The sequence below is a fragment of the Mobula hypostoma genome, unplaced genomic scaffold (assembly GCF_963921235.1).
Source record: "Mobula hypostoma unplaced genomic scaffold, sMobHyp1.1 scaffold_36, whole genome shotgun sequence".
In the NCBI taxonomy this organism is placed as follows: Eukaryota; Metazoa; Chordata; class Chondrichthyes; order Myliobatiformes; family Myliobatidae; genus Mobula; species Mobula hypostoma.
In genome coordinates this window covers 248,842-268,424 of record NW_026948187.1, presented here as the reverse complement: position 1 = coordinate 268,424, position 19,583 = coordinate 248,842, and the positions used below count along the sequence as shown (strand labels likewise).

The following is a 19,583-nucleotide window of genomic DNA, read 5'->3' as shown; positions in this document are numbered from 1 at the left end:
ACTTACTGGCGCAATGAAAAAAAAACCCTGGACGTTATGGTCCTTGGCTTGGCATGTTTGACATAATTTGGCCCTCGTGGAAAACTAATTGGGGAATCCTGGCTTAGATCACATGAGCTTATCCCTCTCCGACGTGTGTTATTCTCCCAGCTGGTCTGCATAGATTTATTTGTTACTTCCTCCACGTGGATATTAAAGTTTTCCATTTAGTCCCTGTGTTACATTTCCAAATTGCCTCTTCTGCTTTTATACATTTATTTAAATCCTAAGTTCCCTGTATTGGGAAAATTTCATTTCTCAATGTTTTAATTTCAGCATGGCGACAGGCATCTGAACCGTTCCTCAGCTTTGGGGTTATCCCAACATAACCGATACAAAAGGGTTCCGACTCCCGGCTTATCCAATGTCTGTCCCAGTCTTAAAGTGCCAACTCCTTCACTTATCTCTATGCACTAGCCCAGTGTCTTTGCTCTCCACACACACTTCAGGGTCCTGACCTTTGCGTGGGGGACTTCCCGTCTTAACAACCGGTCTGAGGCAGGGTGGTTGAAACGGACACTGTAATTAACCTTATTTTCGGGGACTCAAACCCCACTATCCGATGACTCTAACCTCCTTTTCCGAAAACTTACAGCTCTGAGGACTCTAACCTCTGAACTCCGGGGGACTCAAACCTTGCTGAGACGAATCCATTGGCGTACAAGTGCGTAAGGTATCCCAGGGATTCCGTCACTACAGAGCTCTATGGGACGAGGGGTCGACTGAGTGATAGGTTAATGAGAGAGATCAAGGTAAATCTTACCTTGTGGGCCCATCCGTCTCACGTCACCGTCACACAACTGATCACTTATTCATTCTGCCTAGGAGTTCTGTTTATGTTATAATCCCATCCTCGTCGCCACATGTCATGTTGGTTTGTTTTCTTGAGATTCTTACACAGTTGATACAAATGCAATATGCCAACTTCTGTGGATAGCCACGGTTCTTTATTTAAGCAAGTACAAGCTTTTTGGAGGATCACTTAACAAACTTCGCAGTACTTGCAGAGCCCTGTCAAGCGATGCTCTTCGAACAGGGGAACAGTCCTCCCCTTTTATAGGGTTTTACACCACAGTTGGTCACGTATGCAAGATACAAATTTTAGCTACACCCACAGTCACGTGCCTGGCAACACTAATAGTATGAGACAAAGAATACTTTAGCGCCTAAAGCAGAAGCAAAGGTCATCCATCCAAGTACTATGTGTGTCATTAGTATCAAAATTCTTGCATGTCATCAGCACAAATTAACCCTTTAAAATCTCAATAGTACTTGACAAAGACCACTTAATCACCTGAGAGCATCTAATTTCCAGCAAGTTAACAGGACAAATTATCCTTCAACATCTCATCTGTTGGGTGGAAGAGTGAGGGAATCCTTTCCCACAGTCTGACGGGTGAACGGGTTATCCACAGTGTGAACTCGCTGGTGTCTCTGTAGAACAGATGACCGAGTGAATCCCTTCCCAGTCTCAACAGATGAATTGCTTCTCCCCAGTGTGAACTGACTGGTGTGCCGAGAGGGAGGATGACCGAGTGAATCCCTTTCCACAGTCTGAGCAGGTGAACGGCTTCTCCCCAGTGTGAACTCGCTGGTGACTCTGTAGGTGGGATGATTGAGTGAATTCCTTCCCACAATCTGAGCAGGTGAACGGCCTCTCTCCAGTGTGAACTCGCTGATGTACCTTCAGTTTAGATGACGATGTGAATCCCTTCCCACAGTTTGAGCAAGTGAATGGCCTCTCCCCAGTGTGAACTCGCTGGTGTCTCTGTAGGTTGGATGACCGAGTGAATCTCTTCCCACAGACTGAGCAAGTGAATGGCTTCTCCCCCGTATGAACTCGCTGGTGTCTCTGTAGGTTGGATGACCGAGTGAATGTCTCCGCACAGTTTGAGCAGGTGAATGGCCTCTCCCCAGTGTGAACTCGCTGGTGCACCATTAGGGTGGATGACTGAGTAAATCCCTTCCCACACACTGAGCAGGTGAACGGCCTCTCCCCAGTGTGAACTGACTGGTGTGCCAGTAGGGTGGATGACTGAGTGAATCCCTTCCCGCAGTCTAAGCAGGTGAATGGCCTCTCTCCAGTGTGAATTCGCTGGTGCAGCACTAGGGTGGATGACTGAGTGAATCCCTTCCCACACAATAAGCACGTGAACGGCCGCTCCCCGGTGTGAACTCGCTGATGTACCTTCAGTTTAGCTGACCGAGTGAATCGCTTCCCACACGATGAGCAGGTGAACGGCCGCTCCCCAGTGTGAACTTGCTGGTGAGCCATTATGTCAGATGACCGAGTGAATCCTTCCCCACAAATTCAGCAGATGACCAGCCTCTGCCCAGTGTGAACTGACTGGTGCGTCCACAGGTGGGAAGACCGACTGAATCCCTTCTCACACACAGAACAGATGAACAGCCTTGCCCAGTGTGAACTTGCTGATGTACCTTCAGTTCAAATGATCGAGTCAATCCAACCCACTGTCTGAGCAGATGAATGGGATCTCTCCTGTGTAAAATGACGGGCGTACCAGTCGGTCAGATGATCGAGTGAATCCCTCCCCACGGTCTGAGCAGGAAGGATGATCGAGTGAATCCCTTGCTCCACTTCTTAAATATCTGCACAGAGACAGCAAAACTGGCGTGTTGTGTTTGAGATTCCTGTAGACAAATTCCTTGTCATTCTTAACCTGTAAAAAGATTTACAGAATCCATCAATGGGTGAAGGACATTTCAGAAGAGATCATTTGATTTGCCAATGTGTGATCTGACATCACACTGTTACAGTGAAGTTCAACCCATGTTGGAGAGAGAAATAATCTTCTAACTGGGCACTGTGCTGGTATCTGGGATGACCAACAAACTCTCTGATGCTTTTTCTGTCTCTATAAGAATGGGGCATTTCTGCTGTCTCCAATCTGTGACCTGGCTCAGTTTGACTCTCTCCATTGGTATTATTCCCTGTTCCCACTGAGCTGCATGAGTGCCTGGGCCCACAGTAACTGAAACACTCTCACACAAATAGCCTTTGTGCAGCTGGGATTTTCTTTTATGTACTGTTAAATTAAAGTGCCACAGTTTTAACGCCATGTAAATATCTCCTACTGAGATGTATGGTTGGTCTGCACAGCTGTTAAATGGAATTACAGTGAATATCAGCACAAACACGAGGAATTCTCCAGACGAAGGGTCTCAGCCCAAAACATCGACTGTACCTCTTCCTAGAGATGCTGCCTGGTCTGCTGCGTTCACCAGCAACTTTGAGAGTGAATATCAGTATTATTCAAGATTCTTCTCACAGTCATAGAAAAGAACAACACAGAAACATGCCTGGCCCATCTAGCTGGTGCCGAGCTATTCAAACTTTCTACTCCCATACCCCTACCATCCAGGTACCGATACGAACCTCGTAAATGTTGAAATTGAGCTCGCAGGCACCACTTGTGCTGGCTGCTCACTCCACACCCGGATGACCATCCGTGTGAAGAAGTTTCCCCTCATGTTCCCCCTAACATTTCACCTTTCACCCTTAACACATGGCCTCTGGTTGTAGTCCCACCCAATATCAGTGGTAAAAGCTAGCTTTCATTTACCCTGTCTATACCCCTCATAACTGTGGTATACCTCCATCAAATCTCCCCTTAATCTTCTACATTCCAAGGAATAAAGCCCTGACCTGTTCAATGTTTCCTTATGACCCAAGTCCTCCAGACCTGGCAACATCCTTGTGAATTTTTTCTGAATTTTTTCAACCTCTTTTGCATCTTTCCTGCAGGTTGGTGACCAAAACTGCAACAATACTCCAAATTAGGCCTCACCAATGTCTTGTACAACGTGAACAAAACATCCATCTCCTGTACTCAGTACTTTGGTTTATGAAGGCCAACGTGCCAAAATCTTTCTTTCCGTCCCTATCTAACTGTGACACCACTTTCAGTGAATTATCGACCTGTATTCCCAGATCCCTTCCTTCTACAGCTCTCCTCAGTGCCCGACCAGACACTGTGTAAGATCAAGGTCCTACCAAAATGCAACACCTTGCAATTGTCCGCATTAAATTCCATTTCCCATTTCTCAAACCATTTTCCCAGCTGGTCCAGATCTCACTGCAAGCCATGATAGTCTTTCTCACTGTCCACGACACCACCAATCTTGGTGTCAGCCACAAATTTGTTGATCCAGTTAACCACACTATCATCCAGATTACTGATATAGATGACAAACAACAACAGATCCAGCACTGATCCCTGTGGCACACCACTAGTCACAGGTCTCCAGTCAGAGAGGCAACCATCTGCTACCACAGTCTGGCATCTCTTAAAGACAGTGTCTCATCCAATTTACTATCTCATCTTGAATGCTGAGTGACTGAACCTTCTTGACCAACCTCCCATATGAGACTTTGTCAAATGCTTTGCTAATGTCCATGTAGACAACATCCACCGCATTACTTTCATCCACTTTCCTGACAACTTCCTTGAGAGTCTCAATAAGGTTGGCTGGACATGACCTACTGTGCACAAAGCCATGCTGCCTATCCTTAATCAGTCCACATCTATCCAAATACTTACATATCCGGTTCCTGCACATATGTTCCAATAACTTTCCCACTACTGATGTCAGGCTCACCAGTGTGTAACTTCCTAGTTTATTTTTAGAGCATTTCTTGAACAGCGGAACAAAATTGGTTGCCCTCCAATCCGCCAGTACCTCTCCTGTCACTAAGGATGATTTAAATATCTGTGAATGGGCCCCGACAATTTCTGCACTTGTCTTCCAGTAGGTCCCAGGGAACAAATTCTCAGGCCCTGAGAATCCATGCTAATTTGCCTTCAGACAGCAAACACCTCCACCTCTGTAATCTGTACAGGGTCCACAAAGGGTCCTGCTTTGCCTCACTTCTAATGACTGTGTCCCTCTCTGGAATAAATACAGTAAAACCTCCCCCATATATTTTGTGTCCTTGTATGGATTACCTTTCTGATCTTCCAGAGGATTAATTTTTCCCTTGCAATCTTTTTGCTCTTAACATATCTGCAGAGTCCCTGAGGATTCTCCTTCACCTTGTCTGCTGGGGCAACCTCATGCCTTCTTTTATTTCTTTCATAAGTGTTCACTTGAATTTCCTGTACTTCTTAAGTACCCCATTTGTTCCTATCTGCCTGTACCTGGTATGCACCTCCTTTTTATTGATCTGGGAGATGACAGCCAAAGGGGTTATAGAGCTGCGTGGTGGGAGGTGGGGGTAAGGGGGTTAAACTGAAGTTGCAGGGGGAATGGGAGTCTGAATAACAGAACAGATAGTGGAGGGGTTGTGGAGACAGATGTTGTTCAGTCCTCAGACAAAGCCAGGAATGAAAAAGTTGAGCATGGTGCAGTGAATATGCTGAACCCTGTATATTTCAATACAAGGAGCAGCGTAGGAAAGGCGGATGTGTTCAGGGCATGGATCAACACCTGGAATTATGACACTAGGATCTGGCAACTGTGGACTGGGACAGGCTGCTTTATGGCAAAGGTGTGCTTGGTAAATTGAAGCCTTTAAAGCAAAATTTTGAGAGTACAAAGTGGGTATGTGTTTGTCAGAATAAAAGGTAAAGATAGAAACTGTAGGGAACCTTGATTTTCAAGAGATATTGAGACCCTGGTGAAGCACAAAATGGAGTTGCAGAACAGGGATAGGCAGGCAGGTTCTTGTAATGTAAGTGGAGTGTAAGAAATGCAAGAAAACACATGAGAAATAAATCAAGATGGCTAAAAGAAGGCATGAGGTTGCCCTCGCAGAGAAGATGAAGCATTATCCTAATGGACAGATTAAGAGCAAAAGGATTGCAAGGGGCAAAGTTGGTCCTCTGGAAGACCAGAATTGCAATTCATGTGTGGAAACAAAGCAGGTCGGGAAGATCTTAATTTTTTTTCATCTTTATTTACTCAGGATATGATCAGAGTCCATGGAAGTGTTAGAAAGCGGCATTAAAATCGTGGACCCTGTGCAGATTAAAGAAGAGGAGATGTTTGCTATCCTGAGGCAGATTAGGGTAGATAAATCTCCAGGACATGACAGGGTGCTCCCTCAGATGCTACGGGAGGTAAGTGCAGAAGTTGTTGGGTCCCTAGTGGAGATAAATAAGTCATCCTTAGTGACAGGGGGAGGTACCAGAGGATTGAAAAGAACAGTCAATGTCGTTCCGCTGTTTAACGTAGAACATAGAAACCTACAGCACATTACAGGCCCTTCGGCCCACAGTGTTGTGTCAATCATGATACCTCCTCAAGAAACTGCCTAGAATTTCCCCTAGCATATAGCCCTCTAATTTCCTAAGCTCCATGTACCTATCTAAGAGGCTCTTAAAAGACCCTATTATATCCGCTTCCACCACCACTGCTGGCAGTGCAATCCACACACAAGCTACTCTGTCAGAAACTTACCCCTGACTTCCCCTTGGTACCTATTTTCAAGCACCTGTGCCCCCTCGTGTTAGCCATTTCAGCTCTGGGAAAAAACCTCTGGCTATCCACATGATCAATGCCCCTCATCTTATACACCTAAAATGGGCTCTAAACATAAACAAGGAAATCATACATTGCTTTGAAGATTTGTTCGAAGTATACACAATTATGAGGGTATAGATAGGGTAAATGCAAGCAGCTTTTTCCATTGAGGTTGGGTGGGACTGTAACCAAAGTTCATGGGTAAGTGCCTCCCACATTTAACGAAAATTTAAGGGAACCTGTGGAAAACCTCTTCACTGAAATGGTTGTGACAGTGTGGAATGAGATGCCTGCACAAGCGGTTCATGCCAGCTCGATTTCACCATTTAAGAGAAGTTTGGATAGGTACCTGGATGGTAGGGGTATGGAGGGCTTTGGTCCTGGTGCAGGTCTTTGCATTTGTCAGCTTAAAAGGTTTTTCAGCATTTACTAGATGGGCCTAATGACATGTTTCTGTACTGAACTTCTTCCTGTTTCTATTGTAGAAAAGCTGGCCAGACTTGTTTGGAAGGGTTAAGGTAGGAGTGACAACGGAGCAGCAATGGCTGGAGTTCCTGGGAGCAATTCGGGAGCTTAGTGATCGATACATCCCAAAGTGGAAGCATTGGAAAGGCAGGAGGACACAACCGTGGCTGAAATGAGAAACCATAGCCAACATAAAAGCCAAAGAGAAGGCAAATCATAGCATAAAAACCATTGGAAAGCTTTTAGAAACCAACAGAAGACAACAAAACAAAAGAAAACGGATGAGCTCAGGGCACGGAATTATGATATTGTAGTCATTAATGAGTCTTGGTTGCACCCAGCAGCCTGAGGCACTTAGAGGAACAAGATATCCGGGGCCTCAATATCTCTGGAAAAGGAAGGTTCCCTGCACCAGTTACTTTTCAACTTCTATTTTGACAGGCACATACAAACTCTACACCCTCAAAAATTAACTTCTGAAGGCCTCCCACCTACCAAGTACTCCTTTGCCAGAAAACAGCTTGTCCCAATCCACTGTTGTTAGATCCTTCCTGATACCATCAACATTGACCTTTCTCCAATTTAGAATCTCAACCCATGGTCCAGATCTTTCTTTTTCCATATCTACTTGGAATCTCATGGCTTTGTGATCACTAGGTACAAAGTGTTCCCATACACTAATTTCTGTCACTAGCCCTGGATCATTTCCTAACAGCTTATTGCACACGTCCATGTCAGGAATTCTATTAATTGAGGGCACATTTGACGAACTCTACCCCATCTCGTCCTTTTACAGTATGGGAGTCCCAGTCAATATATGGAAAGTTAACAACCTTTGTTTCTCGGCATAGTCTGTGACCTCTCTGTAATTGTGTTCCTCTCAATCCCTCAGACTGTTGGGTGCAACTAACTCCCAGTAATGGTAACAATATCACCATTCAATGCACTGAGCTCATCTGGCTTTCCTACCATGCTTCTTGCATTTGATTTACACAGCTCAGCACATTCACCGCACCATGCTCAACCTTTTGATTGCTGACTTTGTCTGAAGTCTGAACAACATCTGACTGGTGTCAAGAAAACAACCACTTCCTCAATGTCACAGAATAAAAGGAGCTGGTTGTGGATTACAGAAGAAATGGAGATGGGTTGTGTATTACAGAAGGAATGGAGACAGGCTAACCCTCATTGACATCGATGCATCTGGGGATGAGAGGGTGAACAGCTTTGAGCTCCTCAGCATCCACATCACCAAGGATCTCACGTGGTCTGTACATACTGTCTGTGTGGTGAAAAAAGCACAACAGTACCTCTTTCAACTCAGATGGTTGAAAAAGTTTGGAATGTGCCCCCAAATTCCAAGAACTATCAACAGGGACACAATTGACAGCATCCTGAGTGGCTGCATCACTGCCTGGTATGGGAACTGTATCTTCCCACAATCGCAGGAACCTGCAGAGAGTGGTGCGGGCAGCCCAGCGCATCTGTAGATGTGAATTTTCCACTATTCAGGACATTTACAATGACGGGTGTGTAAAAAGGGCCTGAAGGATCACCGAAGCCCCGAGTCTGCCCAGCCACAAACTGTTCCAGCTTCTACCATCTGGGAAACGGTACCACAGCATGAAAGCCAGGATCAACAGGCTCTGGGACAGCTCCTTCCACCAGGTCATCAGACTGATATATTTATGCTGATACAATTGTATTTCTATATTATACTGACTGTCCTGTTTTAAATACTGTTTATTATAAATTACTATAAATTGCACATTTAGATGGAGACGGAACATAAAGATTTCTACTCCACATGTACATGAAGGATGTAAGTAATAAAGTCAATTCAATTCAATGACTCCACTATCTGTTCTGGCATTCTGGCTCCCATCTGCCCTGCAACTTTAGTTTAACATCCACTAGCACTAGCAAGCCTTACCACTAGGATATTAGTCCCCCTTCTAGTTCTGTTCCCCGAACTAATGAATCCCCTATCACACCTTTGTCTTTCCTGTGCCAGCTAATTCCCTGCCAGCAGTTTCTAAGGAGGTCTACCTGTTGTTGTGTGGGATGGCCACAAGTGTTCTCAGCAGTGGCTATTTAACCTCATTCCCCTTCCTGACCCTCTCCCAGTTTCCTGTATCCCACACCTCTGGTGTAACTCACCTCTCTTCATGTCATATCTATCACCCCCTCCAACTCCTGGATGATCTGGAATTCATCCATTTCAAATTCCAACTCCCTAACGTGCAGGGTTATAGGGAGTCAGGAATGTGAGGGTATCAGGGACATTGGAGGTCTCCCCTCCTTCCCACCAATGTCTGCTGTAATTTGTAATGACCAGAGTGTGCAAAAATCTTGTGCTGTACAATTCTTGCCCAGTGACAACATCTGTAAACTGAACTTTATATAGAGAGGTATTCATTTCAACAGTGAGCAAATCACTGTCGATAAGAACTTTGATCTCCTATGGGTTCGATCACGTTCATCTGCATTCTCACACAATCTATGTAGCAGGCCTATAGCGGGTAATGAAGGATTTTCTAACCAGAGCTTTTGCACACCGCCTATATGTGATTTTCTTGCTAAATGATGCTTTAAAAAGTTAGATTTCCAATTATCACTCCACTTCTTCCCACTTGCAAATTCTCCAGCAACTTTTGCATCGCCACAATACACACAGGTAACACCAGTTTCTGTGTTGTATTTTCTCAGGTGACTGACGGTGGTGAACTCAGTGATGGCAATGCCAATGGATATTATCTCGCAAGACGATCCAGGTATTCCCTAACCGGAAACCTTGGATGAATTATGAGGTCGTCCCTTTTAAAGGCTAGAGCTGTGGCTTTTAGGTCCGGGGATACCGGTTGCTACACGGAATCCAGGCGTGAACTCCGGAAAGCCATTAAGGGCACCAAGAGGCAATATCAAGCCAAGTTGGAAGTCCAGGCTAACCAGAGGGATGCCAGTAGACTATGGCAGGGTCTAAATGAGATCACTGAGAGCAAAGAAAAGGCTGGGAATATCAATAACTGTGGCGCTTCTCTTCCTGATGAACTAAATGTATTCTATGCAAGATTCGAGCAGAAAAGGAGCGTCCCACTTCCTCCGGATGAACCAGACCTGGTGGCATCGAGAAGGACTTCAGAAGGGCCTTCCTGAGATAAATCCAAGGAAGGTGACGGGCCCAGATGGCGTCCCAGGATGGGTTCTCCGGGGCTGTGCAAGCGAGCTAGCTGGAGTGTTTGCGGACATCTTCAACTGCTCCTTGCTTCAGTCTAAGATCCCCTGGTGTTTTAAGAAGGCAACGATAATCCCAGTGCCGAAGAAGAGCAAGGCGGCCTGCCTGAATGACTATCAACCTGCGGCTCTGACATCAATTGCTATGAAGTGTTTCGAGAGATTGGTTATGGCACACATCAACCACAGCCTACCGGTCAACCTCGACACTTTGCAATTCGCCTACCAGAGCAACAGGTCAACGGCAGATGCCATCTCTCTGGACCTACATTCCTCCTTAGGACACCTGAAGAATAAAGACGCATACGTAAGGCTCCTTTTCATTGACTACAGCTCTGCCTTTAATACCATCATTCCAAATAAACTGATTCCTAAACTCCGGAATCTGGGCCTTTGCACTCAGATCTGCAGCCGGATCTTCAACTTCCTCACAGACCGGACCCCGGCTGTAAAAATAGGGGACAGGCTCTCCTCTACAATCACTCTGAGCACCGGTGCCCCACAAAGCTATGTACTCAGCCCCCTGCTGTACTCACTGTACACCCATGATTGTGTAGCCAAGTTTCCATCAAACTCAATATATAGGTTTGCTGATGACACAACAATTGTAGGCCATATCTCGGGTAATGATGAGTTTGAGTACAGAGAGAAAATTAAGAACCTGGTGGCATGGTGCGAAGACAATAACCTATTCCTCAATGTCAGCAAGACGAAGGAATTGGTTGTTGATTTCAGAAGGAGTAGCGGACCGCACGACCCAATTTACATCAGTGGTGCGCAAGTGGAACAGGTCAAACGCTTTAAGTTCCTCAGGGTCAATATCACAAATGACCTGACTTGGTCCAACCAAATAGAGTTCACTGCCAAGAAGGCCCACCAGTACCTTTACTTCCTGAGAAAACTAAAGAAATTTGGCCTGTCCCCTAAAACCCTCACTAATTTTTATAGATGCACTGTAGAAAGCACTCTTCTTGGGTGCATCACAACCTGGTATGGAAGTTGTCCTGTCCAAGACCGAAAGAAGCTGCAGAAGATTGTGAACATGGAGCAGAACATCACACAAACCAACCTTCCGTCCTTGGGCTCACTTTACACCGCACTCTGTTGGAGCAGTGCTGCCAGGATAATCAAGGACACGACCTACCCAGCCAACATGCTTTTTGTCCCTCTTCCCTCCGGGAGAAGGCTCAGGAGCTTCAAGACTCATACGGCCAGATTTGGGAACAGATTCTTTCCAACTGTGATAAGACTGCTGAATGGATCCTGACCCGGATCTGGGCCGTACCCTTCAAATATCCGGACCTATCTCTCGGTTTTTTTGCACTACCTTACTTTCTATTTTTCTATTTTCTATTTATGATTTATAATTTAAATTTTTAACATTTACTAATTTTTACTATTTTTAATATTTAATATTTGTAATCCAGGGAGCGGAAAGCGCAGAATCAAATATCGCTGTGATGATTGTACGTTCTAGTATCAATTGTCTGGCGACAACGAAGTATGAAGTACAAAGAGAAGGGCAGTAGTCTGTCTCACTGGAGTCTGGCACATTTGTGATGTGAAAGCTACTTGTTGTTCAGGGCAAAGGTGCTTGGTATCATTATGTAACCAGAGAGAATGGGTCAAAACATGTCCTCACGGGTAGAAAGGTGCAGAACAAGAGGAGGTAGAACAAGCAACACACACAAAATGCTGGAGGAACTCAGCAGGCCAGGCAACATCTATGGAAAAGAGTCCTAATGCTGAGTTCCTTCAGCATTTTGTGTGTGTTACTCGTTCTACCTCCTCTTGTTCTGGACCTTTCTCGCCGTGAGGACATGTTTTGACCCATTCACTCTGGACATCTGCAGACTTTCTCTTGTTTGTGATTGGAGGCAGAACAAAGGTGATTTTCTCAACTGCTGATGTAAAAGATTTTGTTCCCTTTCTCCGAGTTCCCAATCCTTGCATTTAGTTAGCTGGAGCTCAGCTCTGTCTGAGAGATCCATCGGCTCCCATTCCCTCATCAGGGGCCCGTGTTCGGAGCGTGGGGCTGAAAGAGAGGGAAGACAGCAGGACTATCCCGGTATTCCGGGTCACGATGTCCAGAGTTCACAGCAAATGTCCCAGAAGTCGGTGTTGAAAAACCCGCGCCCAGGGATTCATTCTTACCTGCAGCTCATATCTCACCTGAGCCGATTTCCGGAGGCCTATGGATACCCGAGACTATTTGCATACTGCGCGCATGCGTGATATTCGGGACGAACCTCAACCCTGACGCCTGCGCATTCGATCGATGCTTCAGCGAGAGCGAAATTTGGAACGTTGAGGTTTCTGGGTAATTAAGGTGCCATTAAAAGTTTCTGCAAGCAAAGGTTTTACGTCCGTACCTCAGTTTCTTTTTTAAATGTGGATAACTGAGCAGCTCTTTTAACGCACAAAGCAGCTCCCATAAACAATACACTTAATATCAGCGAACTTTCCGCGTTTCTGATGCCAAAGTAGAACCTTCTTACAAATGCAGATATAAAACACGGGGGACAACCAAGCTGTCTGAAGCGCAGTCCTTTGAAAAGAGTGAAAATGACACAAAACGTTGAAAAGAGGAGGGAAGAAGGAGTTTAACCAACTTTAGCAAGAGCCCTGAAGAACGTCATAACCCCAGTGCGCTCACTCTCTTATTCAGCCTGGAAAGAAGCATGCAGGAAATTGATGCAGGCATGTAGGATGAGAGGCACTGGTCGTGTGGATAGCCAGAGCCTTCTTCCCAGGGCTGAAACAGCAAACACGAGGGGTCATAGGTTTAAGGTGCTTGGAAGTAGGTACAGAGGAGATTTCAGAGCTACGTTTTCTGAACAAAGAGTGGTGTGTCTGTGGAATGCATTGCCAGCAACCGTGGTAGAGGCGAATACAATAGGGTATTTTAAGAGACTCTTAGATAGGTACATGGAGATTAGGAAAATAGAGGGCTATGCAGAAGGGAAATTCTAGGCAGTTTCTAGAGTAAGGTACATGGTCGGCACACCACTGTGGGCCGAAGGGCCTGTAACGTGATGTAGATTTCTATGATTCCGTGAAATTCAATGGAAATCTATCCCACGGAGTGGTGACTGGTTGCAACCTGTCATCACAGGGAGAGTGAGAGGGAAACGGCAGGGATAGATTTTGATATACTGATATGGAACAGAAACATGGGCAGGAATCAAATAGTCTGAGTGGCCTCCCTAGTTTACATTGAGAGTGTGGCAGAGACCGTAAGTACCCGAGATACGGGATTTGATACAGAACTGATTTATCTTTCACAGATCCACAATATTTAACATCAGCAGAATGGACTCCCCTAATGCTCAGTGACCAGGGTTCAGTCCTGGGTGCGATGAGCAGCCACAAGAACTGCAAATTTTGACGGTAGCAGTCCCTCATGAACCTGCAGCTGCCTTCAGTCACCGTGATGGTTAATCATTTGACACAGAGCTGATTTGAATTTCCTCCCTGATGTGAAGTTGCTGATGTTGCAGCAGCTGGGATGATTGAGTAAAACTCTTTACTCACTCCGGACAGAAATGCGGCCTCTATTTATTGTGAACTCACCGGAGCATCACAAGGTGGGTTAACTGAATGAGTCTCTTCGCACACACGGAGCAGGTGAACGGCCGCTTCCCAGTGCGAAGCTGTTGGTGGATCTGCGATGGCGACTGAATCCCTTCCAAAATGAGAGCCAGTGAATGACATCACACTGCTATCAACGTCATGGCAATGTATCCAATCAGATCACGGACATGGACACGTGATCGGGCTCTCCTTGTAGCGAGTGGGGCGCTGTCTTCTCCAGCATCTCCGTCTCCACATTCAAGGATCGGCGGCATTCAAGCGCTGGTGAACTGACAGATACAGCGGAACGAATGTGATGTTGTGTTTGTCATTCCCATGCACAAATGCTTTGACTTTTCTACATTGTTAAAAGTTTGCAAAGCATATCAGTGGGTGAAGGACAGTATTTCAATTCAGAAAATTTTAGTCTCCCTGGTGCCTTCTGATAAAAACACTGTCACAGCTCAAAACAATTTGGAGGAAAAACACTTCATCTTCTAACTGGCTACAGTTCCGGCATCAGGCACAATATCAAACTCTCTGCTTCCCTATCTGTATCAAAATCGATCATTCATCCCCTTCATCAGTCTGTGACTTGGCTCAGTTTGTCTGTCTCCTTCGCATTCTGAACGTGCGCCACACACCCACTGAGATCACGTTTTATATACACGGCTGCAACTAGAGACTTTCTGATTATTATGTCCCTCGGCATCTCACGGTGGTAAACTCAGAGTCAGCAATGGTATTGAACCTCAGGAGTAGGTTATTATGCTTTCTCGTTGGAGATCGATAAACTGCCGGTAGTGTGTGGCTGGATGAGTGGGTCGTTTTCAGACTGGAAGCGGGTAGCGTTTGGAGTACCCCAGAGATCAGTCCCTGACCACAGTTGTTCACAGTTTAATGGCCGGGCGGATGTGAGATGTCCCAGTCTGCTGGTAACGCAGAAAGAGTGCAGTTGGGGGGTGGGGGGCGCTATTCACATGCAATTTCGTAGCTTTGCAATCTGTACATAGTTCACTGTGGGGCTACAGTGGCGCGTTCCATTGCTGGGATCAGTGCACAGTCACAGTGGGCTATGAGGATTTTGTGAATAAAGCACCATTCTCCAATTTAGAATCTCAAGCTGGGGAGCAAGCCTATCGTTTGTATATTTAAGTTGTATTTATGGCATTGTGATAACCAGATACTGCAGCCCTCCACGACGTCTCTATCCAGGCCTTTCAATATTCGACTTCATTCAGGAAGCTTAATAGTCTGAGTGTGGATAAATCTCCTGGACCTGATGGAATGCACCCTCAGGTTCGGAAGGAAGTAACTGGAGAGATTACGGAGCCTGCAGAGAGACTTAGATAGCTTAGGGGAATGGGCAAGGAAGTGGCAAATGAAATACAATGTTGGAAAGTGTATGGTCATGCACTCTGGTGGACGAAATAAATGGGCAGACTATTATTTAGATGGGGAGAGAATTCAAAATGCAGAGGTGGAAATGGACTTGGGAGTCCTTGTGCAGGATACCCTAAAGGTTAACTTCCAGGTTGAGTCGGTGGTGAAGAAGTCAAATGCAACGTTGACATTCATTTCTAGAGGTATGGAATATAAGAGCAGAGATGAGATGGCGAGTCTCTATAAGGCACTCCTGAGATCACACAGACTATTGTGTGAAGTTTTCGAATCCTTATTTTAGAAATGATATACTGACATTGGAGAGGGTTCAGAGAAGATTCACGAAAATGTTTCCAGGAATGAAAGGTCTACCGTATCAGGAATGTCTGGCAGCTCTTGGGCGGTATTCCTTGGAGTTCAGGAGAATGAGGGGGGATCTCATAGAAACATTTTGATTGTTAAATGACCTGAACAGATTAGATATGGCAAAGCTGATTTCCCATGATAGGGGATTCTAGGACAAGAGACTTCCGTATTGAAGGACGTCCATTTAGAACAGAGATGGGGAATTTGTTTATTTTTATCACCTACTGAGCTACAGTGAAAATCTTGCCTGACGTACGATCCACACAGATCTACACGTTACAACAATACATTGAGCTGATATACGACAAAACAATAACTGTAACAAAGCATTATGGCTGCAGAGAAAGTGCAGTGCAGATAGACATATGGTGCAGGGTCACGTCGGGTTACATTGTGAGGTCGAGTCCATTTTATTGGACTGGAGACCATTCATTTGGCTTATAACCGCAGACAGGAAGCCGTCCTTGAGCCCGGTGTTACGGGCTTTAAGGCTTTTGTATCTCTTCCCCGCTGGTGGAGCGGGTTTGCAGCAAGAATGTCCGGGTTGTGAGGATCTTTGAGTACATGGCCTGCTTTTCCGATGCAGGGGAAGTGTAGGAAGAGTCCATGGAGGGGAGGTTTGTTTCTCTGATGTTCTCTGCTCTCCAAAGCTCTCTGCAGTTCCTTGCGGTCATGGGCAGAGCAGTAGCCATACGAAGGCGTGAAGTATCGACAAGCTCAGAGACCTCGGCCTTCACCCTGCCTTGTGTAGCTGGATCCAGGACTTCCTGTCAGATCGCCGGCAGGTGGTAAGAGTGGGCTCCCTCACCTCTGTCTCTCTGACCCTCAGCACTCATACCCCACAGGGTTGTCTCCTTGGCCCCCTCCTTTACTCTCTGTATTCCCATGACTGTGTCGCCACTCACAGATCCAATCTGCTAATTAAATTCCCTGACGACACTACACTGATTGGCCTAATCTCAAATAATAACGAGGCAACCGGCAGAGAAGAAATCATCACCCCGACACACTGGTGTCAAGAAAACAACCTCTCCCTCATGGTGACAAAAACAAAGGAGCTGGTTGTGGACTACAGGAGGAATGGAGACAGAGATCAAGTTCAACATTTCCAAGTCTGTTATTGACACAAAATGCACATTTTAATATTGATCAGGACACAACATATTTATAGATTGTTACTGACAGAGAATCGTATAATTTGTGTTCCGTGTGTTATCTGAATGTACTTGCCTGTGATGCTGCCACAAGTCAGTGTTTCTCTGTACCTGTACCTTCCCGTACTTGTGCACTTGGCAATAAATTCAACAGGACCTGAGAAATCTCAGTGAGATTTGATTAGTGATGATCATCTTGGCAGCTCGGTCGGTCGAATGTAGAGAGACAGTACACTGTTAAATGCAAGACCCTGAACAGTGTCGATGAGCAGAGGGATATTGGATCCAAGTTCACAGCTCCCTGAAAGAGACTGCACAGATTGATCGGGTGGCTAAGAGAGATATAACGAGAGGTTACACAAACTTGCGTTGTTTTCTGCAGAGCGGCGCAGGCTGGTCTGAGACTGGATGGACGTTTATAAGATTACGAGAGGAATAGATAGAGCGGGCAGACGATGTATTTTTTCTGGGGGTTGAAATGTCTAATGCATTTATGGTGAGAGGAGATATGAGGGGCAAGTGTTACATGATCACAGGTTTCATTTTGCTGTGGGTGTTTCTTTAAGAGAGTCTGCAGGAGGCGGGAGTGTGACGTCACTACACTGACTGCTGGAGCTCTCAGTCTAGAGAGAGAGAGAGAGGGAGGACTGCAAGCTGAAGTTTGCTAAAGTAATGGGTAAAAGTTTGATACTTTTCCCATGCCAAAAGGACTGGGTGAAGGAGCGGCGCGCAGTGCATATTGAATGTGTGATTGTCACTGTTTTGATCCATAAGTGGACTGTTGGAGTTTTTCTGTAGCGACCACTTTCGTTAACACTTGCATGGATTCGGGTGTTGTGTAACAACCACTTGTTCTAAAGAATATTCCTGTGACTGTCACCTTGTACAATCTCTTCGTGGATTTTGGAATACGACTCGGTGACTAAAAATCTTCTGTGACTGTTACTTCGTTTTCCCAGCGTGGAACCAGTGAAATTCTTCGTGATTACTTCCTCGTTGCATTTTAATGTGGATTTACAACTTTTCCCATTCCGTGGATAACTGAAACTTGCCATCTTGAAACTTTAAGTACTTGTTCCTAAACTTGACAGTGTGGGAGCCACAAACGCAGAATACTGTTAACTTCTGTTTCGGTGAGTAGTTTGTTTAATTTTCTATATACTAATAAAGACAGTAGTTTACATTAAAACTGAGTTTGTGGTCTATTACTGCAGGTACATAACACAAGTTTGTGTCTTTCCACAGAGTGGCGGGTTGCTGGAGTCTCTGCCTGGGTTGGAACCCCACAGGTCACGTGATCCCATTCGCCCCTCCCATTGAACCGCAGGCGGGCAGCAGCTGCGCGTCTGTTCCCGAGGCCCCGCCCTCCGGATGACGCAACAATCACTCCGCGCCTGCTCACAGTCCCCATATGGACGGTGTTTGCCTTTCCGCTCAGTGCTGAAGTGAGTCCGTCTGCGGGATCGGCAAAGGCTTATCGCCTCCTGGGTCGGGGCGCCGGGGATCGGGATCACTGTCTGCGGGCCGAAGATATCACTTTCCCATTGGTGAGTATTGAGACCGATCACGAGCGGGGAGACCTGATGTTGGCCGTGAGGCCCGAACGAACTCATTTATTTTCCAATTATCTGGGCTCGTCAGAAATGTGTCGACTTCACTTAATCTGCACTGAACGATCCAAACCAGGAGCCCAGGCTGTCTATTTCCGCAGAATTGAAATGGAAGACCCGCCAACTGGTCACGTGAGGCTTTTTACCGCAGATCAGCCCGCCCTCCGCTTCGTGACGCAAGATCACTTGGCGTCTTTAAACTATCCCCGGATGGATGGTGATGTTTCCTCCTTGTTGTGTTGGGGGAATCTGATGTTGGCCCCTGAGTCCCGTTAACTTCCCCCAAGTCGGCTCTCTTCCTGAGGCTCCTCGCATTTGTCCTTTGAGCTTTATGGCTGTTGTGTCTTCTCCCGGACTGGGGAGGGTGAGAAAGGAGAACGATCCAGGTTATGGGGATCTTTGATTTCACTGTCTGCTTTACAGAAGGATTGGGAAGTCCAGGGAGGAGAATGGTTTCTGTGATTGCTGATCTGTATCCAAAGGTCTCTGCAGTCCCTCACAGTCATAGGCAGAGTAGTTACCATGCAAAGATATGAAGTGTCCGAATTGGAAATTTTCTATGGTGTATTGATAAAAAATTGGTGAGGATCAAAGTATATATGGCAAAGTTCTTGTTGTTTGTTCTAACTTTGTCATTTTATACAGTAGTATGTACTATTGTAATTCCACCAAGATACAACACAGAGCGTCATAGGAAGTCATTCCTGCCTGTGGCCATCAAACTTTACAACTCCTCCCTTGGAGGGTCAGACACCCTGAGCCAATAGGCTGGTCCTGGACTTATTTCATAATTTACTGGCATAATTTACATATTACTATTTAACTATTTATGGTTCTATTACTAATTATTATTTATGGTGCAACTGTAGCAAAAAACAATTTTCCCCAGGATCAATAAAGTATGACTATGACTATGATACTATTAATTCAGTATCTGTGTATTGCTGGAGGACCATCAGTGATTGTCCTTGATCCCTTCTCCCACCTGGTTCCATCTGCTCATCCCTGCCCATCTTGTTCAACCTCTGTCCAGTCTCCTAATCCCCAACCCCACCCCCCACCCCAGCTTCAGTGATGTACATAAACCATCTAGATCAACCTTGGTCCACCCTGTATCTCACAACCTCAATATTATATATCAGCAATCTTTCTTCTAACCCTTGTTTTTATTGTGAAGTATTCATTTACAACTTTGACCTTGCTGTGTTATTTCCAGAATCAGTTTAGCTAGAATGCCAGAGGGTCATCAGGTACCAGTTCTGTTGTGCATTGGTGT

The 19,583-nt window shown here is 45.7% G+C and overlaps 1 protein-coding gene and 1 pseudogene across 3 annotated transcripts; one reads left to right on the top strand and one right to left on the bottom strand.

Moving 5' to 3' along the window:
- Nucleotides 1-19,583, top strand: part of LOC134341527 (zinc finger protein 585A-like) — a 68,854-nt pseudogene that overhangs the window by 37,206 nt on the left and 12,065 nt on the right.
- LOC134341592 (zinc finger protein 214-like) lies at nucleotides 929-13,916 on the bottom strand. Of its 3 annotated transcripts, none has more exons than XM_063039449.1 (2): nucleotides 13,795-13,916; nucleotides 929-2,720 (listed from the first exon to the last, which is right to left on the bottom strand). In XM_063039449.1, the coding sequence occupies exon 2, from the start codon at nucleotides 2,312-2,314 to the stop codon at nucleotides 1,511-1,513; it is 804 nt and encodes a 267-aa protein (XP_062895519.1). In that variant the 5' UTR covers nucleotides 2,315-2,720; nucleotides 13,795-13,916; the 3' UTR covers nucleotides 929-1,510. The 3 variants fall into 3 exon arrangements, with proteins under 3 accessions (XP_062895519.1, XP_062895518.1, XP_062895520.1); XM_063039448.1 differs by lacking the exon at nucleotides 13,795-13,916 and adding an exon at nucleotides 12,376-12,455; XM_063039450.1 differs by lacking the exon at nucleotides 13,795-13,916 and adding an exon at nucleotides 12,394-12,428.

What these genes read in the sequence shown, in the direction of transcription:
- LOC134341592 (XM_063039449.1), bottom strand. Translation starts at nt 2,314, where the DNA reads ATGGCTCACCAGCAAGTTCACACTGGGGAGCGGCCGTTCACCTGCTCA.